The sequence below is a fragment of the Sphaerodactylus townsendi genome, linkage group LG06 (assembly GCF_021028975.2).
Source record: "Sphaerodactylus townsendi isolate TG3544 linkage group LG06, MPM_Stown_v2.3, whole genome shotgun sequence".
NCBI classification, from domain to species: domain Eukaryota; kingdom Metazoa; phylum Chordata; class Lepidosauria; order Squamata; family Sphaerodactylidae; genus Sphaerodactylus; species Sphaerodactylus townsendi.
Window position 1 is genome coordinate 57,822,969 of NC_059430.1, and position 27,542 is coordinate 57,850,510.

The following is a 27,542-nucleotide window of genomic DNA, read 5'->3' on the forward strand; positions in this document are numbered from 1 at the left end:
TTTATTGAGGTAAGGAAATTCTTTAAGTCGTTTATAGCCCTGCTATATTTTATCTCCTCTCAAAAAGCAAAGAAAACGTCTTGCTGGTTTTCCACCAGTTTTCACCATTGCAATTATTGCCTCTTCCTTAACTATAATAGTCCTAAATTGTAGACGGAAGAATTTAACTCCTTGTCTTATTCATTTGCTGAATTAGGTATCTAAAGGCATTTATACGTTTGTTTGTTTGTGCTGGGTTTAATGTGTGTGGTTTGGCCGCTTCTAAGGGAATGGCTGGTTCCCTTCACTTTGCTCCGTTCCGTTGCTGTCTGGGTGGGGTCTTTTTCACTCATTTTGAAGCCTTGAAAAAGTCCGCTCACCCAGTTCCTATGTTGTCAGTGAAGTTGGGGTGCTCTTTCCGGCTCACTGGCAAAGCGAGCCTGTTGAAAGACTGCAGAAAAATATGGGAAAGTATTGCAGAGCATGGGCATGCTAACAGGAAGCATGATGTGCCTCAAAAGAGACGTAAACCATATCATACTCGAGCATAATTTATCTGCTGTAAATACCACCTCCCTGTTTCTGTTTTTGCAATCACTATTGATTAAAATCATTATCCTGGATGTTAGAGCACATTCACACCATCTTTTAGTAAGAATTATTTAAATACATTTACAGTAATGCTTTGTTCAGAAGATCTGTATGGTAAAAGATCTTAAGCATAAGCATAAGCATAAGCATAAGCATTTTATTGTCATTGTGCACGCACAACGAAATTTACAGCAGCATTCCTCGATGCACACAATTTCAGACTCATACAATTTCAGACTCATGCAATTTCAGACTCATACATCATCATCCTCCACCCATCCCTACATAGCCCCAAATACATCAATATGAAGCAGCGGAGTTTAGCATAGCCACAGCTCTAGAGTAGAAGCTGTCTCTAAGCCTCTTTGTCCTAGTTCTGAGGGCCCTGTATCGTCTGCCAGATGGTAGCAGTTTAAAAAGAGAGTGTGCTGGATGAGACGGGTCCCTTAGAATATTTTGGGCTTTATTTAGACTTCGGGCATTATAGATTTCTTCCAAGGAGGGGAGAGGGCAGCCGATAATCCTTTGTGCAGTATTGATCACCCTTTGGAGCGCCTTCCTATTCGCCACTGTGCAACTGGAGAACCATACACAGATGCAGTAGGTTAGGACACTCTCTATAGCACAGCGGTAAAAGGACACCAGAAGTTTTCCATCTAGTTGTTGCTTCCTTAAAAGTCTCAGAAAGTACAGTCTTTGCTGGGCTTTCTTAACCACCGCGGTAGTCTGTACTCCCCAGGTCAAATCCTCTTTAATCATAACGCCCAGGAATTTAAAACTAGCCACCCGCTCCACTTGATCTCCATTTATAGTCAAGGGCTGAATTTCTGAGCTATTCCTTCTATAGTCCACTATGAGCTCCTTTGTCTTGTTAGTGTTAAGAACCAGGTTATTTTCCCTGCACCATGAGAGCAGTCGGTCCACTTCATTCCGATAGGCAGACTCATCCCCTCCAGAGATGAGCCCCACCACCGTTGTGTCATCAGCAAATTTGATAATGGTGTTACTATGATAGACAGGAGTACAATCATATGTATAAAGGGTGAACAGTAAAGGGCTCAACACACAGCCCTGTGGCGTTCCCATATTTAGAGTAAGAACTGAGGAAACCCGATTTCCCCGTCTAACCCTCTGGGAACGTCCAGACAAGAAGTCCCTAATCCACAAACAGATTGAATGTGAGAGTCCAAGATCCACAAGTTTTGTCACCAGTCTTTGTGGCGAGATTGTATTAAATGCGGAACTAAAGTCCGCAAAGAGCATTCGCACATAATTCCCCTGCTGTTCCAGATGCGTCAAAGCTGTGTGGAGGCTAATGGCAATGGCGTCCTCCGTAGATCTATTAGTCCGATATGCGAACTGATGTTTATCAAATGTATCTGGAAGGCAAGAACTAATATGCCTATGGACCAGTTTTTCAAAACACTTCATGATGATGGGGGTGAGTGCCACTGGTCTATAATCCTGAAGATTGTCAGCAGGAAATCTCTTTGGTGACAATCTTCAGGATTATAGACCAGTGGCCAGAGCTGCAATCAAGAAAAGAACATTTGATTTCAATGGCTTATAAGCATTTTAAACTCTGTGCTGGATTTTTTTAAATCTGATTTTTTAAAATGCATTTTAAAAAGTACCCTGCAAGGCTACATTTTTGTGTACTCTTTCATGTGAATAAATTTCAACTAAATTCAGGGGGGTTATTTCCAAGTAAATGTGCACTGGTTTAAACTGTAGAACCTTCAGCTCCATGGCAGGAAAGAACTGAGGAAAGGACTGATGTGTTGTGCAGTTGAATCCCCTCCATTTTCATAATTTCCAGTGCAGTTCTGCTGTATTGTGAGGCTTACTCCCAGGTAAGCATGCAAAGAAGTGCAGCCTTAATTCCATAGGTTTACCAGACTCTCCTTCATTTGATGGCTGAGGAGATGCTTTCCTATACCACAGCAGCATCTAATTAGGTCACCTGATTGGTCTTGCATTCCTAGTTTATACCCTGTAATCACCCAAGTTTCACAATATGTTTATTTCTCAGATGCATTGTTTCATTTCATCTCCTGGGAAAACCTACTGATGCCTCAATTAATGTAATTTTATTGGTACCGGTATCTATTTTTATTTTTGAAATTTACCAGTAGCTGCTGCATTTCCCACCCTCGACTTATATGCGAGTCAATAAGTTTCCCAGATTTTTTTGTGATAAAATTAGGTGCTTCGACTTATACCCGGGTCGACTTGTCTGCGAGTATATACAGTATATCCCTCACCAGATTGTGTACTAAAATACCTCATTACATTTTATACTGTTAACATTTTGAATGTCAGAAATCCAGTACATAGTAACATTCCACTGAAATCAAGCACAGGCAAGCATAATTGCGCACTGGACTGGATTCTGAATTTGGAACACAATTTGTTTTTTGGCTAAGAAATATTTTTTTAAAGGAATAGCTAATTAACAATGTATTGAACTATACCCATTTTTAAAATAAGAACACATTGGCATTTACCTGTAGCTACCTTTAAGGCAGTATAGAAGGACTAAGATCAGTGCAAATATAATTTATTCTGCATTTATTTCACTGTGGTGTAGCAGAAATAGTCTCTATCTTTATAGGAATTTTGATATCTGAACAATACACACAAGTAGTTATTACATTCAGTGGGAATTTGAACCCATGAATATGTTCTAGAAGAGGCATTGGGACAGATGTGGGAATATTTCAGTCCATCTAATCAGACTTACAATGGGAACTTCTTCTTATGCTTTTTCACTTGTTATCTAAAATTAAGAAGGAAGAGCAACATCTCTCACATTTTAGCCCAAAGATGGCAGAGTTCTGTTTGAGGTCAGTGCCTCTGGTCCCTCACTTACACTAAGGACATGCAAGCCCCACTGAAGGTGCACTGTACCAGCAAGTCCCAAGGCTAGGAAAGATGTCTGTCAGGTACAGCAGGCATTGAGATTAATGGAATCTACTCAAGAGTCACTCAGCTTGAAAGAGCCCAGCTAGCTCTTAGTGGTATGTTTAGCATCAAAAGTCAACCCCCCAGGTGCCTACCAGAGATGTCCCTGGCACAGAGACCCAGAGGAGGTGACACTGACCTTCTTAAGCAGGGCAGCCAGTTCTTTAAAGTCCAAGGCGATGTGCCAGTGAAATCACCACTCCAAGAAAAGAGGTTCCCCAGAGCTTTGTTGGGCAGAGAGGAACGGCAGAGCCCATGGTTGGCTCTCCCTTTGGGAAGCATTTAAAGGACATGTACAGGATCAGCCAGGGAGGAAGAGCAAGACTCATTTCCTTGGAGGTGGGAACAGATAATTAGCGAAGTATGGAAACTGGGACCATTTCTGCACAGACCAAAAAAGCCAGTAAAAGGACAGTAAAAACAGTTTTATAGGCGAGGAGTTTGCACGGCCATCGCTGAAGTAATGATGCTGCAACAATGTGGCAACGCTCCAGTGAGCCCATAATGGTTTATTCGAAAGTCACTTATCGAGTGTGTCTTTTCAACAACGGCGCTCTGCAGTCAGTGTCGTGCGAAGCGCCCCCCAGGAATTGGTGCCACAGAGCCCGCTCCCCACAATGGCGACCCACACTGGCCAATGCTGGCACCGACTGCCCGTGACGTCTACTCTGGGGAAAAAAGAATGCCATTTGCAAAGTGCTGCTGTGCAAAGTGCTGGGTTTCAGCCGATGTGCTATCTGTCTATAGAGCACCCGCCCATGCGAAAGCTCCCTTGCTTCAGCGTTGCCAATAATATTGATGGCACAATGATGTTATTGGCTGTGCAGAAATGGCCTGGATGAAGAAAAACACCCTGTCTCTTGCTCTGTTCTGAAGCTCTATCCTGGGACACTTGCTCAATTGAAGCAATCCTAGAGGATGAGACAGCCTCAGATTGAGACCCAACCCCATCAGAACCTGACACTTTTAATAATAAGTTGTCAACTGCAGTAGGAAGGTGTAGTAATTAACCTGTAGGATACAGTTCCTTGCAACAACAGTGTCCTCTTGAAATAAAGACTTTAGGCGCCCTATGATATGTTGTTTATGGGTAGAGATAAAGATGAGGTGGTCATATCTTTTATTGACTTTATACATAAAGCTACACTAGCCAAGCCAATTGCACAACTCCTGTATGGTGCCCAGTTAGGCCCTTTTTCCAATTTTGCACCATTGGAATGGGTTCTTAAGATCAGCCCTTCAAGTACCAAAATGGGTTTCGAATGCTATCTTGCCTCATGAAAGAGGAGGCTAGTGCATGGATGGCTATACTTAATTACTGCCTTAGACTATTTTTTTTTGCCCACTTGGCCTTGCCCAGTTGACTCTGAATAACAATTTTCAATCTAAATGGAAGGAGGAAGTGGTAACTAGATTCTTCAATCTGGAGTTTTTTTTCCAGAACTTTTATTAAGCATGGACTATGAATAGGCCAAAGAAGCAATTCAACAGAGCGTGGCAGATACAGAACTGGATTTAGTCAGGTCTCTAACCTTTGTTGCAAATGAATCTAATAGGTATTCAATCTCTCTCATGGCGCACTTAAATAATCTGGAAGTGCCTAAACAACAGACAGCCTTTGCATTGGCATACTGCCAGACCCTCCCCTCTTCTGTCCTGGAAGGTCAATACAGGAAGACTTCTTATCAGGAGAGAAAATGCCCCTGTGGGTCTGGAAACATAGAAACAATAGAACATGTGCTTCTCCACTGCCAGTTTTACCAAAAAATACAGGTATTATTTGTATTCCACCCACCATTGTATAGATTTTCAGGTCATACAGAACAATTTTATATCGTCATGTTGCTCACAGACTCCAATCCTGATATAACTTACAGTGTGGCCAGGTTCTGTGTAATAGCACTTGAAACACATTGCAGGATAGTCTGTGCAACACAATAGGTTTAGTGATCTGATAGCTATAACCCTTAATTTAACAATTTCAGAGTCTTCTTATACCTAGTCTCCTTTAAGTTTCTACCCCTTTTAGTACTTATGGTTACTGTTTTAATATATTTTATCCTTTATTCCATTTATCTTATGCTGGTCTATGACCATAATAAAGATTTGATTGATACACTAGAAACCAACAGGTCAAATGAAATGCTTCAGATACTATCTCAAAAAAAAAGTGAAGCAAGAATCTAAATTTCCACACAACTTGGGTCTTTCTGCACAGCAAATTCTGAGTGGTTTACAGCTAGGATTAAAAAATAGCCCCGGGACCTTTGCATAGCTGGCTGTGCTGTGGACAGCCAGTACATCGGCCGGGGCACGCACCTTCGCACAGAGCACGAACCTTTGCACCTTTGGCCGGGGCATGCACCTTTGCATGGAACAACTTTGACGGAGCCCCCTTTCTTTTGGTAACTTTTCTGAAACCTCCTTCCTTCAATGCAGCTATGCAGGCAGGCATACAGAGCCTTTCTGGAGCCAGAAGGCCTGTGTGGCTCCACAGGTGGGAGCCAGGAGGGAAAGAAAAAAACCCCAGCCACATAATGCGCCATGAAGATGTGGCTGTTTGCTTGGTGGTGGCTGCAAGGCGTGTTGAAACAAAATAATAGCACATAGTGCGATTCCTGTAAACCCTGGGGGGTGAGAACGTGGAGTGGATCCACATTAGGATTGGGATCCGTGCGAAGTCCCAACCTGGGTTTTTTACCAGTGTTAACCAAATTTAATTGGGCCATGTGGAAAGGACCCTTGAATATTTGTAGGCTTTCCCACACTAAGCTTTTTTTATACTATTCCTCAATTTTTAACTGCATAGTTTTCTCTCCTCGTGCAGACTATTACTTTCTAATTGTTATGTCTTTCTTTTTTTTAGACCATTGCAAACCTGGTCTGAAAAAAAACCTAGGAAAAACTCAAAAGAAGAATGGAAAGAAAGAGCGGCCGCGCCTCACAAGCGTGGCCGCTGTTGCGGGAGCAGGGGGCCTCTGAACGCTGTCTGCCCAGTCGTGGGCAGGCGGCAGGGCTTCCCCGGCTCGATTTAGCGCACTGCTGAAGGCGAGGGGTTGGCTCTATGCTGCGTACTGCATGGGGAGCTAGACGCCATGGCGATGTAGCCGAATCATGCTTGCATGCACAGAGGCCCGTCTGTGCCGGGTCTGGTTTCTGCGTGCATGCAGAGGCCCGGCTGCCTTGGCCAGCGTGCTCTCGCGAGACCCGCAGGAGCACGTCATCAGAGTGGGCCAGGCGGGGCCTATAAAAGGTCCTGCCACGTACACGTGGCCCACTCTGCTTCTGAGGGTCAGACGTCACCCACCCACCCATCCCCATATTTCAATTGTTGTTGCTTGTATTTAATTTGTCATAGCTGTTGGCAGATTGCTCATGGGGGGTGATCCCACGTGAAAGGGGAGCTAAGGGAGCTCCCCTGTTAGTACACCTCCTTAAAAGGTAGGGGTGGAGCAAGCAGACGGTTGGAACGCCCCACGGGGGGCTCTATGGTGCTTGCGCCCCTAGCGGGGATTGGAGTCATGGGCATTTCGCCGGTCTGGTTAGGCCTCGCTCCAGTCTCTTAGCTACGGTTCAGGTTCCTCCAGCAGGCGGCCTGAGGAATCGGTTTACCCTGGGGGACAGTACTCGGGCTGCCCAGATGCTTGGATCCCCCCCATGCTGCGCCATTGTGCTTCCTGTGCCTTCTATCAATAAAGTTCTACAGCTATGGCCTATTTCCTTACCCACATAAAAAGTTGTCAGTGTTTTATTGCAATGCTGGTGGGAGGGTTTTGTTAACTGAGGCAGGGCCACCATCTGCCCGCAACAATGAGTTTCAAATTACACTGTTTAAAGGAGTGGGGAAACAGATGCATTTAAAAAGCTGAGCTGATACAAAAACATGGTTAAAAACCCCTACAATCTTAGAAAAAGCTTTATCCCAAAAATGGCTATGATGTATGGGGCTGTCTCTATACCTTACTGTATATCATGCTGTTGTTAAGCTATAGCAACCATATGCAACAGCACTGGCTTGTCAGCATAGGATAATCCATCTATGAATGATTGCTATAGTGCAAAAATTGACATCTAGTGATACAGGATGCAGCCTACACCAACATTTCCAAACTTTGCCAGCAGGGTTTCAGCTTCTTTGCCACATTTATTTATAGTGGCATTAGTGCCTGTGAGGAAGGGAAATTGTACACATATTGGGGTTTTTTTTGAAACTCAACAATATAGGGGAGAGTAATTCCTGAAGAACTTCTTCCTGCCTATACTGTTAAGCACAGAAACATTTTTTCAGTAAGGAACCAGCATTCTTACTAGGACGATAAAATCCTGAAATGATGAGCAATCTTATTCTCACCACTTCTATATTATCAGTGAGCTTGAGAACTGTCAATGTGAAGATATATGGACATGATAAAGGTGGACATTTGTGCACACTTCAACAGACTGATTGTTACATCAGGGCTGGCAGCTTTATGATGTAATGGCTTTATAATCTGACCTAACTCCTCCTATAGTCAAAGCTCTACCTTGCACTAGAAATTTTGGGATTCTTTTATTTGACTAGTATAAGAGAGGTTACAATTGATGTATAAACTTCTAGGGTGCTAGGCTCCAGGATATCATTAGCACCTAATGGCCTGTTAAAGAGCAAAAGGAAACATACAGTGCGTCAGACAGGCTTGATGATTGCTTTCTTCAACCTCATGTAGGAAGAAACGTTTCTTAAGTTCTGTATTCTATAAATTGGTTCCATTTCTCGACTTCTATAAGCTATCAGTTCTTCTGTAGCTGTATCATTCAAACCTTCTTCTCTACTGTACCCCATCAGCTGTGATACAGGGTCAGCAGCAAAAATTAGGAAAAACTGCTAATTTTGTACTATTTGCAAAATGGGATTTCAACTTCAGAATTACACAAAGGCATATGAATCTCACTGCTTTAAATTTGATTGTTGCCACCATGACGTCAGAAATATATGAGCTCCTGAATGTCCAGATTCATGAATTTGTTACTGCTTGTTTATGCTGTCAGAAACATACTTTATAGAAGAGTCAGATTTTTTCTTCAATCTTCTTTTCTATGACCATTTTGAACAAATAACGAGTTAGAAAAAGAAAACATCTGAATCTTTTATAGCATAGATTAAACACATTTATTACACCAAAGATACGTTATCTTGCCTTTACATTAAATGAAATGAGTTGCATTAAATAATATGGTCCACAAGGCCAAATATAAAATCTTACTTGTTTCAGATTACCCAGGTGTTCTAGAAACTTTTATTGTATTCCTTAACTTTTGTTAAAATTAAGAAGAAGAAGAAGAAGAAGAAGAAGAAGAAGAAGAGTTTGGATTTATATCCCCCCTTTCTCTCCTGCAGGAGACTCAAAGGGGCTTACAATCTCCTTGCCCTTCCCCCCTCACAACAAACACCCTGTGAGGTAGGTGGGGCTGAGAGAGCTCCAAGAAGCTGTGACTAGCCCAAGGTCACCCAGCTGGCGTGTGTGGGAGTGTACAGGCTAATCTGCATTCCCCAGATAAGCCTCCACAGCTCAGGTGGCAGAGCGAGGAATCAAACCCGGTTCCTCCAGATTAGATACACGAGCTCTTAACCTCCTACGCCACTGCTGCTCTTAATAAGTTTTTATTCCTCTTCCTTATTTCTAAGCAGAAATAGCTTTTAGCATAAGTAACCAATGTCCTAAGCTCAACTGTGAAGAAGTTCAGAAAAACACAAGAATGCTTTATGAGATTCCACTGCGAGGAAAGTTTTATTTTTACCTGATTTGTTAGACACCCATATAATTGCCTCTGATGAGATGTGGCTCGTATTTCCTACTGCAATTGTTAATGGAATCTGCCACAAGTAGCTGCAAGACAAAGGAGGGGGATCTCAGAACCAAAATACTGAACTGATTCTTCTCACATAACAACAATCAGAAATTACAACAAAAGATCAAACAATTTCAGCTGAAGTACAAAGATTTTGATTTACCAAGTTGCTTTCACTTTAAAATGATTTTTCTGTTGGCAACAAAGCAATGAGTAAGTCATTCATCTTTCAGAGAAGATACCAAATGTATTTTTAACGTGCTGTAATTATGAAGTACTTTCTGATGTAGTAAAATAAGTTACGAAACAGAGAGCAACTATTTCAGCAGCAAGAACAGCATAACAAAAATTAATTTAAAGAGTAGAAGGTTTAAAATAAACATCTGTTGTGATTGAAATGACAATATACATTTTTAGTAATGTTGTTCTAAAGTATCTTTTAAAGGTTTTTGACAATAAAATTCCACCCTCCATTGCTTACTACTTTGTATAATTATTCATATGTCTTTAAATCAAGTGTAAAATGCTACAAGTTTATATCCATTGAATACACATGAACTGTTTTAGAAAAATCATGCTCCAATATGCTAATAGTTCACAAATAGAACCCACAAAACCTGCATAAACATTTGCTACAAGAGTTCCTTTAAATTGAATGCACTTTTGAAGGTTTGTGATGATTCCACAGGATGAATGGAAGACATCACCCTGTAATCAAAAGATTTTTTAAAAATCTCGTCACAGCACTCAATACAGTTTTGCAGTTGATATATTCAGAGCCCGAGAAATGGGGTTTTGTAAAAACATGGCTCTCGTACATTTGGCTGTACACTGATTACAAACTACACTGTTTAATATACAGATTTAACTGAGGAAACATAAGAAGATCCATCTGCAGAGTCACCACTTATAATTTCTAAGGAGTTCAAAATGACAGAACTTTTAAAAAATATGGGGCAAGATAGTTAAAAAGATTTACTGGTCAATTTTTCAATATATACAAAAATTAGCACTTTTGAGAGCATTTGTTGTGCTTATTTTTAACCTTTGGCATACATATATATACCAGAACAATTTGTTTAATTATTTATTACAAAAGTAAATTAGTGTATGGACCTAGTGCAATGGACAGAGATACTGGGCTTTCTGGGGAATAAATACATCTGTCTGAAATGTATCTGTGTGTGACTGACTTCTCTGCCTTCCACATAAGGTACATCTCTCCATCTTTCCCAAAAGACCTGTTCCTTTCTTGCTTTAGTTCAAAGGGGAGGGGGGTAGAGCAGCAGGCAGGAGACAATGCTGGAACAGTGCATTCATGCCACCTCCAATGGGTTTTCAGGTGGCATGTGAAGGGGGAAAAATAGAATCTCCCCTCTGGCCACCTGAAAAATCCCATAGGGAAGATCTATTTATGCCATACTTTTTGGTGGCGAAAATCAGCTGCTGGTGTAGAGGGTGTTCCTGGGCTGAAAGTCCTTTAAGAGCTGGCTGAAATTATCACCACCTCTAAGAACGTCACTGGAACACTGGTGCAGCCTCCTGCGGAGCAGGAATTATGGTGTGAAACACCATTTCCAGGTTCCTGCACTGCAGTACCCTGCTGCCAGGATAAGTCTCTCTGCACCAGCGTTCATACCACATCGCACAATGCTGGTGGCATGGGCACCGACATAACCCTTCCATCACTTACAATGTAGCTTTATCTCCCCCTTTGAATTGCACAGTTAGTTATACACATATAACCACCAATCTGTGGTTTACCCAGCCAGATGCTCATATTCTAAATGATGCATGACTTAATGAAATAGACAGTTGCATTAGGAAGCAGTTAAAATAAAATTGTTGTCAAGCAACAATATATAATCATAAAATACATCCTTTCCCTGCATCCAAAAGTAGGAAAATTGGGGGTTGCTTGCATAATTCTTTGTATGAGAACACCCACAAGTGTTACTGTATTTCAGGCTGTTTCAGCTCTGATTCAGATTTCTGGTTGTTTGTAGTTTTCTGCAATCCAAACTATACTGTACTATTTTATTAGATGTCTAGTCCATTGACTGTATTTGACTTACACAATGGAATCCAATTGCAGTCTCAGTGAGAAAGGCAGACTATAAATAATGTAAATAAATAAAATATAGAACTCTAGACTGTCTAAGGAATATGAAGCTAGAACGATATATCTTTGAGCAAACAAGTCTTTCACAGGCCTATCTTCATCTTAAAAATCAGCAATAGCATTTGCTAGGGAGAATCAATAGGAAGAAGGTCATATTCAAGCTTTCCTCATAGAAGTCCAATAAGACACAGAATTAAACCATACTTGAGAAGGAGAAATTTCCCCATATGGGGAAATCTACATGAGAGATCCAGAAACTCAGCATGAGGCAAAGACCCTCCCTGTCCATCAACAGTTTTTCTCCAACAAATACAGGCTTAAATCTGCCCTAAATCTTGAAAACCTAATTGACTGTAATGAATTTTGACTGCCACTTAACAGAAAACAGATTAACACTACTGTGGGGAAATAATTTCAATGCTAGTTTAAGTCTTTGGCTTTGTCAGTTTACAATTACACATATGCACTCTTATTCTCCATCCATCCCAGAAATGATAATGGTGGGAGTCACAGAGAGAACTATTATTGAAAGGATTATTAGTAATATCTTACTAGTTAGCATAATTAGATACAATGCAGTAAAAAAGAAGATACATTCAGATACTTATAGCAGGCCTTTTACTACGCTTGTAATTCAGAACACAATTAATTTTGTTGGACTTCAGCCCATCTTATTATTTTGAGATCAAGTGTAACCTAATTCATTTTAAGATGTGCCTAGTTGTGTGGTAAAATATATAATGCTGTCATTCATTTATATTCTAAGAAAATTGTGTTTATGGAAAGCAATGCTTACAATGACAACAAAGTTTAACAATGCAAACACAATAATATTTGATACCATTGGCCAGAAGACGTATGCCTAGGATATCACGTCGCTCGTCGTCTTAACAAACAATGTATTGAGTCCCATGCAAGTTTACATATAAAAAAAATCTGTAAAAGTGTTAGCCTTAACTTTTATTCTACAAACAATTTTAATATAATGTATTAGTTGTAGAAGATACATGGATATTGATTCAAGCTAACATTATCAATTACTCAAGTGAGAATTATTTCCAAGGAAGAATTATAATTGAAAGCGTCAATACACAAAAAAGATAAGGGTATGTACTAGTAGTAAAGTTACTGGGTCACAGCCTAGAATCCCTTGGTGCAGTTGGAAGAGCAGGGACAGGCACAATAACACTATGCTGGTGCACGACATCACTTCTGAAGACAACTAAAAGTGACATCATGAAGTCAAGGATGATGTAGGATTGAGAAAAGAACTCTATGGTTTTAACTGGAAGTGATGTGTGCTGGCACAATGCCACCCCCCCCCCCCTATTTAACTCCATTTTGTCTCACTGGCCTTTGAGGTACCAGTGGGCAAGGACACAGATTGCTCAAAGATCACCTGTGATACAGGGATACCTGCAATGCTCACTAGTAGGCAGGTATTTGGGATAAAGGCTCTGTATAATGCCAGTCAGTTGCAAGTAAGATACAATACCTAAGAGTGCCTCTCCAATGCAACCCAATGACAAAAAGTGTTAGGCAAGAATGTATTTTGGCTCGAACCCTTTTTAGTATCTACATTAATTATCTCAAACAAACTCTGCAGGATCTAAATAGTCATTTGCTCAGTCTTGGGAATAGGAAAACACTAATTCTCCTTTATGCAGATGATGCCATCTTCATATCTCACTCTGGGGCTAAAACAATTGTTATCAGGTTAATGCTTGTTAAATCATTTGGAGATTAACTTTGGGAGATCAAAAGTAATGATTTTTGAGAAGAAATTCTCAGCCTGGGTGGCCGATTAATGGACATGCCCTAGAACAAGTCAGGACATTGTCATACCTAGGAATAAGTTTTCCTCATTTCCTGTTCTGGTCCTTTCATAGTAACATAGCCAGGCAAAAAGCAAATATTACAATTGTGCAGTTCTATCTCACTAATGGGGTCATTATTTACCTCCTGCTATTAAGGTTTTCAACACAAAGGATGCTGCCCTACTTTTATATGCCTTGGCTATATGGATTCAAGGTGTCAATGTGGAGTTAGATAGATTGCAAGTTACATTTCTGTGAGCCATTCTACAAATTTCCAAATGTGTTCTGAATTCTGTACTACTCCTAGAAACTGGGGAATATCTGCTGTCATATAGAGCATGGCTGGCAACTATAAAGTTATGGCTTAAGATCATTCTATTTGCCAAGGGATCTAGTTTATTTGCATATCTAGTTTGAGATGATTATTTCAGCCACTGGTTCACAACAACTGTATGTAAAGTAACGTCATTTGGTCTTTCCACTCCTTTTCTTGCTCTATTGGGTTCAGATATGGCTCTCCAATCAAAGACTTAAGAAAGTCACTTTGATAAGAGTTATACACTAGTTCTATCTCCTGTTCTCAAATTTCTCTTGGCTTAAATTATAACAATTCCTTTTGTTTAGCAAGTTATCTTAATTTGACCATTCCCCACTATCAAAAGCTTTTCACTAAGATCAGATTCAACATATTTCCTTCAGAGGTGCTCTGTGGTAGATTTGCAGGAGCTTCCTATTTTGCAAGGATCTGTCCATGTAGGTAGAATTACTGGTGCATATTTTACTTTTCCTTAAATTCTATCTTAGAATATGTCAGTTGACGATAATGCCATTGCTGGTTAGGTGGGAAAGCCAGCCACCCTCAATAATAATTAAGATCTTAAAAATTAATCTTAATAATTAAGATCTTAATAATTAAGATCCTCTTAGTGGATAAGAGTAACAGAACTACCTTGGTTGTAGCTAAGTTTCCTCAAAGGCAGTAAGGATCAGATTTTATGTGTACCCTGTATATAAATGACACTGATTATAACATATACATTTTGACATTGTTCTTTATGTTTTTATCTTATCAATATTGCTTGTTTACTGTTGGTTTTATATGTAATTGGTCAGTAGATCACAATAAATTAATTGAATAGTCCCTTCAAAGGATGTGGTTAGATCAAAAGGGGTTGGAAAAACATGAATAGAAATGCACATCAAAATTACATCAGCAACATGCACAGATGTACACATGAAATTGTTGCTTGAGTGGGGTGGGGGGGGCGTTATTTCAATTTTCTCTTTCAGTCTTTTTATTTTCTCATTGATCACTTTGGATTTGTTTTTCACTGAAGATATGCTGTTGTTCATGTCCTCACTTTTCCATACTTCAGAATCATTTTTTCTTCATTTTCTGCTCATTATAGCACAACTGAAGATACAGCTAAAGAAATTACCAATGCCTATTTATTATAACCACTTCAATGCTTATAATAAAGTCAGTGACGTAGAATTCTAGGACAGCCTGAAAAGGAGCATTATTAATACAATTGCCTTGTATTAAACAATAACAACACAATTGTGTTATGAAGAATTTCATGAAGGGGAACTAAAATGGGGTCTTACATCAGTTTTAAATTTTAAGCTTCAAAGTAATTGATATTAAATGACAAGAGTAGATATAATAAACAGAATGTACTTTCACATTTTAATTGCTAAAATTTATAGCTATATTTTGTTTTCATCCTGTTTGTGTACATAAATAAGAATAGTAACTACAGAAGAGTTAACAGAGATTCTCACCTTGTGACTAGATTTTTTATGTGTTTATAAATTTTCCTATGGCAGTGATTGAAAAAACCCTCCATAACAAAAGAGGGAGGAGTGATGCCATTTATCTATACATTTGTAATTTGTTTGTTGATGTTGTTGACTATATTAGAGCTATAGATGGATACAGAAGTTTCAAATTCTGTAAAACATTGCTGGAAGCTGCAAGGAAAGGTACCATCTGACCAACTGCAATCATATATAGGTGATTCTTCTGGGCAACTGCATTGGTGAAGAGGCTCAAAAACAGGTTTTTGTTATCATGCACAAACCATCAGTAAGTAGAACTACTTGATATGGGCCCAGTCTCAGCTGGCAAGGAATCCTCAGAGGCAGAGTATGATCAAGATGACCCAGTCTCATCAGGACCTCAACTGGATGAAGCCCCAGAGCAATCAGAACCCCCACAGGAGAAAGAGGTAGCTCAGCAAGAAAAGCTGAACACAGTCACACCAGGAGCAGGATGCCAGAGTGCCTGGAAAAACTCCACACTTCCCTCATCCAGTGCCAGCTGCAGGTCCCAGAACTGATAGCCTCCCAGTTCATCTTAGCCAGTTAAGTGACACTGGATGCTCAGCCACTGGAAGATGCAAGCTGAAAGACAACAGTGCAAGATGCTGCAGAGAGCATGCTGAATTTTTCCAGGATACCAACTAGGTTGAAGGGAAGTGCTATAATAGACAGACATGGAAAAGCCAGTGTTGCGGAAGCAAATGTTGTAAATAACCTGTAACTTCTGATGCAGCTTTTGCCTAACTGCTACTTTTGGACTCTTGATCCTTGGACCGGACTGACTGACCTGATCTGTGTTGTGACCTTCAGGTTCTTCTTCTGAATTTGAACTGGCCCCATCTTGCTCAAACTTCTCAGTAAGCTCTGGACTTTCTCTTTCCTCTAGCCTCACAGATGCTCCAAGCTGTAATTCAATCCTCCCCTGAACGCTGGCACGCTCAGCACACACACACACCTCATGGAAAAATTCAGAAAAAAGGAGGACCTCCCCATTTTTAAGAATGAAATACTTTTAAAGAAAATATGGGCCTGAAGTAGACACATACTATTCCTAAATTCAAGATGCATTTCTCATCTAATGTTTTTGAAAGGAGAATGCAGGACATTTATTGCTTTTCAACTGTTGCATGCCTTCTGTTGTCCTTTTGGCCTGATTTGTGGTTGCCTTTGTGGTTGACCTTTTCATTTCTCCCTGAAAACACTGCCCATTTCTGCACGGCCTCATGAGTGGAGGTGCACCGGAATAGTTTATCTTCAGTAATTCCCCAGGGCCACTGCGCACAGTGCCCTGCTAATGGCTCCGGTGCTTCAGTGGCCCAAGAGGCCACGTTCGCATGGGCACATCAACACAGATCCCTCTTACCTTGTCTCCCAGACGCCGTAGCACTGGAGAGGCCAGGGGACATGCCCCCGTGGCCATGGCAACGCCTCCAGTGCTGGAGGCCAGGAGGCACGTCACCTGGCTCTCCAGAGCAACATGGCTGGGAGACAAGGTATGAGGCATCTGTGCTGGTGCAGGGAAAATGCCGGCTTCCACCCAGTGCCATTCGCTCAGCACCAAATGGAAGCTGGCATTTTTTAAAAATGCTGTTGTTGAGGGAAACCGCCGCCACTGCGTACCTGTGCGATCTCCCCCCGCACACACAATGGCTCCAGATATGCCCACAGACTGGGTAGAAAGTAATTTATTGCCCTAACTTGCTGGCAGGGTTACCAGAACCACTATCGGATCCTGGACAAAGTTCATCTGTGGCCTCTCATTACCCTGATCCAAACTATGTGTTTAATTTTGTAATTTAATATTTGCACTTACTTATATGTACCAATACAGAATACATCTGATGAAGTGGGGTGTAGTTCCCAAAAAACTTCATATCACAATACATCCTTAATGTTTACCCTTTTGCCTTTATTCCTCATAAAAACAAAAGAGGCAAACTGATTATGTGTTGTGCTGGATGAGAAGTACTGTCATATTGGGAACTGATTTTGCTTACAGAGATATTAGATGTTCCACTGATACAACAATAATAATTTTAAAAATGTAATTAAATATAATGTGGGGGATATGAAGGAAGTGTATAAATTCCTTTAAATTTACTCGGATATCATCTATCTTGAATATTGGGTATTTTATGAGCCAACCATTTTGGTTTTGCTGGGACATTTACAATGCAACCCATGGGCCTTACTAAAGTTGTAAACTGTGTTTGTGTTTAGTTTAAGTGGTGTTATTCTTTAGATAATGGAACTGGCTTTTATAAGGCCACATTCTGAACTGGACAGATAATGGTTAATTCCAAGAGTGCTCAGGTGAAGGTCATCTCCCACTTTATCTAGAAGATTCGACTCTATTCAACACTCAATTGGTTAATTACTGATCAAGTGGTCTAGATGAGTCAATTCTATTTTAGAAACCTTGAAAAAACAAGAAGGGTATTCTTCAGATTCTTTTTGTGTGTTTTTTCTTGTCCTTATTTTTTACTACTCTTCTGCCTTAGGCTGAATAGTCTTGTATTATATTGTTTCTTTTTTTAACTTGGAAATGTCTAGAGCTGAGAGAGAACTGATTTCATTATTTCTTTTTTTCTTTCTTTTTAATACAATTTTTTTTTCTTTTTAATACAATTTTAAAATCTCAGCTGTTTGAGAGCATCTGGGTAAAGAACCCAGGTTTTGGCACGTTACTGGTAAGGCTTTGGGAAACCTTTTCAAAAGGGAGAAGGAGTTCTAAAATTTGTTTCACATGGGTACCCACAAAGACAAATTAACATTCTATGCATTTGTGGGAAGGGGGGGGTAGCCCTTTGCTTGTTTGAAAGATCATGGTGAAATACAACCCCCTTAACATCTGTTCATAATATTAACAAAGGAGTTGATACTATTCTAACATTAAATACATTCTAAATTGCCAACCAAGATTGAGAAGGAGTTGAGACCAAAACTGAAAAATAAATCGGGGGGGGGGGGTAGAAGTGGGGGTAGAGAGAAGTGAAGGCATATCATGAAAGGAAGGGAGTAATATGGGGAAAAGTGTGGAAAAGAGGTAGAGAAATTATGAAAAATGAGTGGTTTTATTTCTACAACAGGGAAGTCTGGCTGAGCAGATAAAATTATTGAGTTGGGTAGAAAAAACATATTGCTGGAAACAAAAGCCTTGTTAGGAAGCTGCAACCTGGCAATGACTCAGGCAGCCATAAGCTGTGCAGGCTGGTCATGCCTTGCTGGAGCACTGGCTTGACTGATGGGTTTAGCAGGATATACAATTCCTTCACATAGTAGAATAGAAAGCAGAGAACTGTACTTACTATGCTCTGTTGGCCCAGTGCCCCTAGTGGGGAACCTCATTAGAAGTAAAAAAAATCAGATGCATTCTGAATGCAGCATGAGAATGGCTTCAGGGGGTCTCCAGCTGTCTTAGGCCCTGGGAATTTGATTTCCTCCCTGGTCAATAGTCCTGCTTGCTGGAGGGGAAAAAAGATCAGAACAAGGGAGGGCAGAAACTGCATCAACGCCTCAGATAAAAATTCTGAAGGTTTCATTGGGAACTGAGCTCTCTTTAACCAGTTAGTAAAAATTAATGTACATGTGCAAAGGTAGCATAGAGTGCAACAGCTTGCAGTTTTTCCTCTCAGGTATTGGATATATTTGCAATGTTGCTTGTACAAAAATAAATAATTTATAACTTAAATTCTATAAATACATAAATATGTATTTATATGCTAAGGTATAAACTATTTATTTTGTGTGCTAAAGCAGTAAAGTTTAGGATTAGGTTTAGGATTAGGATTAGGTTTGATAGAACCTAAATATATTTCACACACACCCCATTTTTGTTGTTTCCCCTTCCCCCTTGGGGGGAAAACAGGAAAAAAGTTCCATCTACCACATGACTTCAAAATCTCTGGAAATTTTCAATCTTTGTCAGTAAATGGCACTTGCATTGAATATGCTGGGGCATATATTGATTCCTTTACATGGCTGCATTCACAGACCGCTGTACATGGAACAGTTACTGTACATGGAACAATGTCTGAATCAGCTCTATGCTGAACATAAGTGAAAAGGAGTACACTACCACAGGACAGAAAAACAAACAAGCAAAAAGAAATGAAAACAAGAAACGAATGCATATTTTCATGAAGAATAAGGCATAGCAATGAACAATCCTAAACCTACATATTCTTACTAGAGGACTTACTTATGAGTAAATCTCTGGGATTATACTGCATAGAACTTGAATAAATGAGGAAGAATTCATCTACATCAAATTTATGAATGTCAAGTTCTCCTGATTTGTTAATGTGAACAGATCAGTTCAAATTTCAAGTTAATAGAAGTCAAGCCAAAGAGTCTGAATGTTTTAAAATTCTATTAAAATATACGATAGAAAGTTGAAACATCTGGCATTAGTTTAACTTTTGCCAATATTCCAGTTGCCTAAAGTGAGCTGCTACAGAACCAGGACTACAACCTTTAGGTACATTTATTTCTGAGTAACCATACACAGGATTTAGTTGCACATTTCTCACAAAGGAAACACTAAAAACAAAGAAAAGTCTGAAGTTGAGAACTCAGGGACACAGTAAGCTCTATCATGTTTGTCAGGTCTTAAGGCCAGAGTCTAATAACAAACTACCCTTGCATTAAAAATCTGTATGTTCATATTTTATATTAAGGAAATTGGTAATTCCTTCCATCCACAACAGCAACTCAGGTCAAATCAAATCAACTGCAGACCATCCTGATGAACGTTTGGGAGTATTCAACACAGCTTGTCAATCCTCTGCTTTTCTGTATTCCACACTGTCTTAGTTTTATGATGTGGTACAGTATCTAACATCCAAGAGCTAAAAATCACATTTTACTTTCTGTTTTGAATATTTCCTCTGTCATGAATTCACTAGGGTACCTAATATAAGCCACCTACTCTTAACCTCAACCTCTTCCCTTTACAATATTTCAAATAATACAAATCTGCTTTAAAGGACTGCTGAAATAATTGCAATAGGATTATATGTGAATAACTTTGAACATTTGAAAGCATCATCATTTTTATTAATATTATTAGTTCTTCCACCTTATAGATGATTTAACACAAAGCAGTTCTTTGGCTACAGTTCCTTTCTCCCTGTATGCAATAGCACACTGGAGCTATGATTATATTTTGTACAGATCTTGGCTTTAAGCAGAATGTACATGTTGTTAGATATATCTATATGCCCATCAATAGATCTGAGATGAAAGATCAAGAAACAGGAGATTAGAGAAAACCTCATTCTCTGGGATTGCTCTGACATTACCTTTTCAACTTGCATTTTGAAAATGTACTTAGGAAAATCCTACAAAAAAAGACTACAAACACTAATTTTTGTAATGTCAGCTGTTCATTAGATTCCCCCCACATGGTTTAGGCTGATTATAGCAGCCCTGGGGATAGTTTATGGAAATCCAGGGTTCTCAAGACTTATCTGCAATTAGCCTACTCATACAAGTAACTAACCACAAAAACACAAAAGCAATCCTAGATATATTTACAGAATTCTACTCAAGTCTTTTCAGTAGAGCTTACATCCAGGAAAGTATTCTTTGAATTGTACTGAAAGTCTGGAAATGCAAGAGCAATCATGTTTCCATCATAATTTGTAAACTAGGGATTTGAAGTCTTCCAGATTTTTAATAATATCTAGGTTAAAAGTTATTGCTGGATGCACTAATGCATTTACTGTTCTGAAGGCAATCCAATTTCTGAAGGGAAGGGAGGACAGAAAGAGATGCAGTAATCAGTCTCCCATCAAAACAAGATCAGCCAGTTGCAAATCCTGATTTTTTTCAAGGACTGTTTGTTAAGCTACAACAGTGTTTTCTTTTTTAAAGGCAAAGAATGGTTTAAGCTTACCATTCTATTATACCTTTCAAAAATTCTTTCCTTTATTCTTCAATAAATGAACAGTTTTGCTTGTAAAATTCTAGTCCCCATTAACAACACCTGCACCGCCCAGAGCCCTCTGGGGGTAGGGCAGTATATAAACCCAACCAACCAACCAACCAACCAACCAACCAACCAACCAACCAACCAACCAACCAACCAACCAATTAATTATCTATCCTTTAGGTAACCATACAGCATTTACAAGAAATCAGTACAACAAATTTGCCAGAAATTAACAGAAAAAGAAAACAAAAATAAAAACAGCAAATAAATTATCCTAATTTAAACTATTAAATGCTTTCTATAGTTGTAACTGGTACTGTAAACCTGTATGGTGCAAACTAGATCCCCACCTTGAGGGTGGGAACGAGGGTGGGTTGTGGCCCTGCTCCTCCCTGGGGGTCAAACATTGCCTAGAAGAGGAGGAGGTGCTGCTCTGCCAGCCTCTCCTGCAGCTCAGCCCAGTGCCACACCAGGGTGGCCTGCCGGTCTTGCAGATCCCCACCTTCAAAAACAACAACAAACAGGTTTGTGCCACAAGCCAAGAGAGCCAAAACACAGGGCAATACATGTACATAAGATTAAAGATGATTGCTGTTACATATGTACTCTGATTGGGCAAATAACTGCATGATGTAGAGAGGGAGGAAGTTAAACTCCATGTCAGTACATTCTGGCTGAATCCTCACCTTGAAAATAAACTGGGTTTCCCCTGGTTCCATAAAATTCCATACCTTTTTATCCTGGTCTCTCCCTCCTCACTGCAGCCCGGGGTTGAGTTAATGCTGGGATCAAAAACTGCTCTTCCCTGCAGAGCAACCAAACAAAAATGGGGGATCCAAGCTTGCCCGGAGTCACGAGTTCTGAGCATGCCCAGCCCCGTGCGCTCTGACTGGCTGTTGTGGTTTGAGTGGTAGCTTGATTGAGCAGTCAGGCAAGAGACTGTATTGCTGGGAAAAGTAAATTACAGCCATTGCCTTGTTGAAATTTAGAAAATCCCAGCATCAAGATTACTTGTGCGGCTGACAAATTTATATCTGTATGTTCATTTTTTCTTTGCACAATCGTGCCAATGTAGGCACGCAGCGCAGCCAAACAAAAAAGGGGCATCCAAAGTTGCTTGGAACCCTGTGTGCTCTGATTGGCTGTTGGATTTGGAGTGGCAGCTTGAATGAGCAGTCAGGCAAGCAGGGCAGGAAAAATAAACCCGATTGGTCTCCCCACTAAACCGGCATCGGCCTGGGATTCCCCCCAAAAACCTCCTTCTTGGGGATTTTTGAAAATCCCAAGATGAGGGGGATAGCATGAGACAGGGCTGGAGCAGAGCCGATTTTGGCCTGGGAGCCGTGGGGAGTCCTTCTACAAATCGGGATTTTACAGGTGAGAATACCGGGATATTTTACCAGTGGGGATTTGCCCTCTGTGAGGCTTTTTTGGTTTGAAACATTGCTGATTAACATTTCTGATGTTAAGTGCTGCCTACCTTAACTGTGTGATAAACTAAACCCTGAGGGGAGTAGATCAGCCAAGGGAGTGACTCATTCTATTGGATATCAGCCTGAGGGCTGTGTGAAAGCAGTCATACACAGACACCATAACCTGGTGGGGTTAGATTTAATGGAGAGCACAGTTCAAGGCCATATAAACCAGGATAAGAACTGCTTCTAAAGAGCGGGATTCTCTAGTGTACCAGCAGGTCTGGGGTATAGGGATTTGCTTTAAGTTTACCTCTGCAGAAAGTTTAAGTTTTGTTTTTGAGGGTTTTATCTAACTGAGGGCAGTGTGAGGGTACAGTGAAAAAGTACCAAGCCTGTTTCATGGCCTTGTATGTGAATAGCCATAAGCCAGAACATCTAAACAAAGAAACTGTACAAACAATGAACAATCTATGAAACTTAACATCTAAACAAACTGAACTAAGTAATCTTAAGTGCTGTGTTGAAGAGACCAAAAACTATAAGTCTCTGTGCCAAGCTCTCTTGTGAATATTGTATATATATTTATCTGCCTCTTGCCTAGTTTATCTCACCCTTATCCAATTCCAAGTTGTTATTCTCCCTGCCTCCTTAAAAAATCTGTTATTCTATTTAAGTTTAAATCTGTATCAAGCATTTATTTTATTAGTGCACTTATGAAGGGAATGCCTGTGGAAAAGAGGGAAAAAAAGTCAAAGTGCATCCTCTACCTTCTGGGTGTGAACAGGGCTCAGGAAGAGTGCTTCTTGCCACAAAACACTACCTTTTCTGAAGCAGCTCAGTCCCTGAAGGGAAAAGACAGGAAATCTGACAAACCTAGTCCCTGAGCGGTTTCCACATGACAGAAACTAGACATGACCTTTGAGAAGCTCCTGTTTCCTGTTACCATCCTGTCATCTCAGCCAGCATGTCCACGATGAGAAGAACATAAGAACTAGCCTGCTGGATCAGACCAGAATGCATCTAGTCCAGCACTCTGCTACTCGCAGTGGCCCACCAGGTGCCTTTGGGAGCTCACGTGCAGGATGTGAAAGCAATGGCCTTCTGCTGCTGCTGCTCCTGAGCACCTGGTCTGCTAAGGTATTTGCAATCTGAGATCAAGGCAGATCAAGATTGGCAGCCATAGATCGACTTCTCCATAAATCTGTCCAAGCCCCTTTTAAAGCTATCCAGGTTAGTGGTCATCACCACCTCCTGTGGCAGCATATTCCAAACACCAATCACACGTTGTGTGAAGAAGTGTTTCATTTTATTAGTCCTAATTCTTCCCCCCAGCATTTTCAATGAATGCCCCCTGGCTCTAGTATTGTGAGAAAGAGAGAAAAAATTCTCTCTGTCAACATTTTCTACCCCAGGCATAATTTTATAGACTTCAATCATATCCCCCCTCAGACGTCTCCTCTCCAAACTAAAGAGTCCCAAATGCTGCAGCCTCTCCACATAAGGAAGGTTCTCCAATCCCTCAATCATCCTTGTTGCCCTTCTCTGCACTTTTTCTATCTCTTCGATATCCTTTTTGAGATGTGGCAACCAGAACTGAACACAGTACTCCAAGTGCGGTTGCACCACGGATTTATATAAGGGCATGACAATCCTTGCAGTTTTATTATCAACTCCTTTCCTAATTATCCCCAGCATAGAGTTTGCCTTTTTCACAGCTGCCATGCATTGAGTTGACATTCCCATGGAACTATCAACTAAGACGCCCAAATCCCTTTCCTGGTCTGTGACTGATAGCACTGACCCTTGTAGTGTGTATGTGAAGTTTGGATTTTTTGCCCCTATGTGCATCACTTTACATTTTTTGCTACATTGAACTGCATTTTGCCATTTTCTCTTAGCTCAATCACCTAATTTATCCAAGGTCCTACTTTGGAGCTCTTACGCCCGAATCCTTTGTGGTTCTCACCCACCCTACATAATTTGGTATCATCTGCAAACTTGGCCACCACGCTACCCACCCCTACTTCCAGGTCATTTTATGAATAGAAGTTAAAGAGCACTGGTCCCAAGCTAATGCGGATCGCTTAAGGGGACACCATCCCTACATCTCTCCATTGTGAGAACTTCCCATTTATACCCACCCTTTGTTTCCTGTTCCTCAACCAGTTTTTAATCCATAGGAGGACTTCCCCTCTTATTCCTTCATTGCTGAGTTTTCTCAACAGTCTCTGGTGAGGAACTTTGTCAAAAGCCTTTTGGAAATCCAAGTTGACAATGTCCACTGGTTCCCCCTTATCCACATGCCTGTTTACATCCTCAAAGAACTCTAGTAAGTTTGTAAGACAGGACTTACCTCTGCAAAAGCCATGCTGACTCTTCCTCAGCAGGTCTTGCTTTTCTACATGTTTAATAATGTTATCTTTAATGATAGATTCTACTAATTTACCAGGAACAGATGTCAAACTGACTGGCCTGTAAGACAGAAGAACTATCTTTAAGCCATCCTTGATGGTTTAGAATTCTGCTATCAAGAGATCCTCTGACTAAGATGGCCAGGCAAGCAGCTAATTAGTGGCAGAAGCACACATTGTCATTAGCAGTCTCCCTACAGGTGTGTCTAATTTTTTGTTGTTGCAAGGATCCTTGAGCAAATCGACTCCACTTGGTAAAAGAATGATGAGGGAACATCAGGCCTAATGTGGGTACTTCACCCAGATTTCTTTCTAAATTTTAGAATTTTTTATGATCTGGTTGAAAAGTAGCAGAGATATAAATCCCAGTTTTTCAGTTTCATAATTTCTGGATTAGACTATGCCATCTGCTACATCTCTTTCTATATTTATTTGGCTTACTGCCCAACAATGTGCACAAGCATATAACCACTCTGATTAAAAGACTGCACAAGCAGAAATATTTATGTGATCATAATACAGTGTTTCAATCAATGTGTTTATGTACTTGAGCACATCGGTAATCTTTAAGCAAAAAAAGAGATACATAATGAAAATTATAGCAAACTGTGCATAAAATATTTCTAATATTGGAAATACTTGTTAATTTAGCAAAACAAGAAGCCTAATAGAGAATGTCTGAATGACAGGGTGAAACTATGGAACAATAATAGAATTGAATAAAGAACCATCTGCTTATCATTACAATATGAGGCAGTTAATGACAGTCATCAGTCAGGCTATAAAGGTTTATAGGATTAGTGGATTATTCAATAATAGAAACCCTATACATCTACTCCAATTTCACATTCAGTCTGAGGCACTGGATGGAAGCACATTTATACTTCATCACCAGCTTCTTACCATAGCTTTTATGCATGGAAGAAAGCTAAGTGTGTAGGGTTTTTTCTCCTATGTTTAGGAATGTTTGAAAAACAGTTTTGGTGATCAAGGAGAAGAAGCCAACTTGTGTATAGGCATTATGCTCACAAGTCATCAACAGAGCATTGGTGTGAAGTGGGGCTAGTATGCTCAATAATTGCTCCCCCTTTATGTATATCAATAAAGCACACAATCAGAACATGAGTACAGGGCAAGGACGTAGATAAGGGGGGGGTTTTCTCAGGTTTAACCCTCCCATTACATGTCCAAAGCTCTGCCCCCCCCCCCGTTTGTGGGTTTTAAAGTGTTTTTTTCAGTTTTTGGCCTGCAGGGGGCGCAGTTTTTAGGGTAGCAGCACCAAAACTTCGGGGATTTTTTTGCAAGACTCTCCTGATGATACCACCCAGGTTTGGTGAGGTTTGGTTCAAGGGGTCCAAAGTTATGGACTCCCAAAGGGGGTGCCCCATCCCTCATTGTTTCCAATGGGAGCTAATAGGAGATGGGGGCTACACCTTTGAGGGTCCATAACTTTGGACCCCCTAAACCAAACTTCACCAAATCTGGGTGGTAACATCAGGAGAGTCTCTTAAAGATACCCTGAAAGTTTGGTGCTGCTAGCTTAACAATTGCACCCCTGACAGCAGGCACCCCCCAATTTTCTCCAGATTCTTCTTTTAAAACCACACAATACCCCAAAAAGTGGTTGCGTGAACAGATTTATAGGAATAAAAATTTGATGTACTCTCTATTTCCTCTGGAAACAGGCATCTTTAGAGGGCAATTTTTAAAGAACTCCATTCACATGAGCACTCAGTGTGCATACATAAATGCATGTGCAGTGAAGGCAAGGAATATGAAAGAAATGAACTTACCTATGGGCTTTCAGATAATTATCAAATCCTACATCAGCAAAATACTCAAAGAAAATGTGTAGCATATAAACACAAGTAAGAACCATCTTCAGTGAGATTGCTTACATCCACTTTTTGTAATCAAATGTGTAAATCTCACACTTAATTTGCATGTTTATTTTTTACATCTGTATATTTTAGTGCTGAACACATTCCATAAGAAGAATGGGCCACTGATGAAGAGTAAAGGCTGGAGAGCACAGCTCATAGTTAAAGTCTCTTTGAAAGGGCAAGTTTAGATATCAGCATATGCAGATCTGTGTCTTGGCAGAGAGAATGAAAACAATCTGCAGAGATTCTTTCAAGAGTGAAGGGGCTGGGGGCTTTGACATGCCCTCTTGCTCAGTTCAGCTCAAACCTTGCTTGATGCCTAAAAGCTGAAGGATGCATAAAATAATGAGTTAAGTAGTAAATCATCTCTACTAAACTGAACCTAAGTTCAGTACTGCAGAATCAATGTCTTCTACTCTTGTATTAATGCTTGAACTGAAGAGGAGAGAAACAAACTTATTGCTAAAGGTAACTTATGGTTGATTTTATTGTTTTATCCTTGTTGTTCACCGCCCTGAGCCCTGCGGGGGAGGGCGGTTTATAAACGTTATCAATTTAATTAAATTTGACTTAACGCTGGGTTGATGAGGTGGCCATTCTTGGAGTAGATTCTGAACAATTCAAGTACAGTCCCCACTATTCTCTGCAGAGGCCTTAACAGTAGCTGGTTGCAGATTCCAATTCAAGTTCTCGCTAAATGTGACACCCAGGTACTTAGAGGAGCTAAATTGCTCAATTGGTTTTCCATGAATGTTCTTGGTGGATTTTTTTG

At 40.3% G+C, this 27,542-nt stretch overlaps 1 protein-coding gene across 1 annotated transcript in view; it reads right to left on the bottom strand.

Moving 5' to 3' along the window:
- The window catches only part of TRHDE (thyrotropin releasing hormone degrading enzyme), a 329,142-nt gene that overhangs the window by 66,459 nt on the left and 235,141 nt on the right, over window positions 1-27,542 (bottom strand). Inside the window, exon 10 of the mRNA XM_048502230.1 lies at window positions 9,313-9,401. Within this exon, the coding sequence (XP_048358187.1) occupies window positions 9,313-9,401 (89 nt within the window). The remainder of the gene's footprint in view (window positions 1-9,312; window positions 9,402-27,542) is intronic.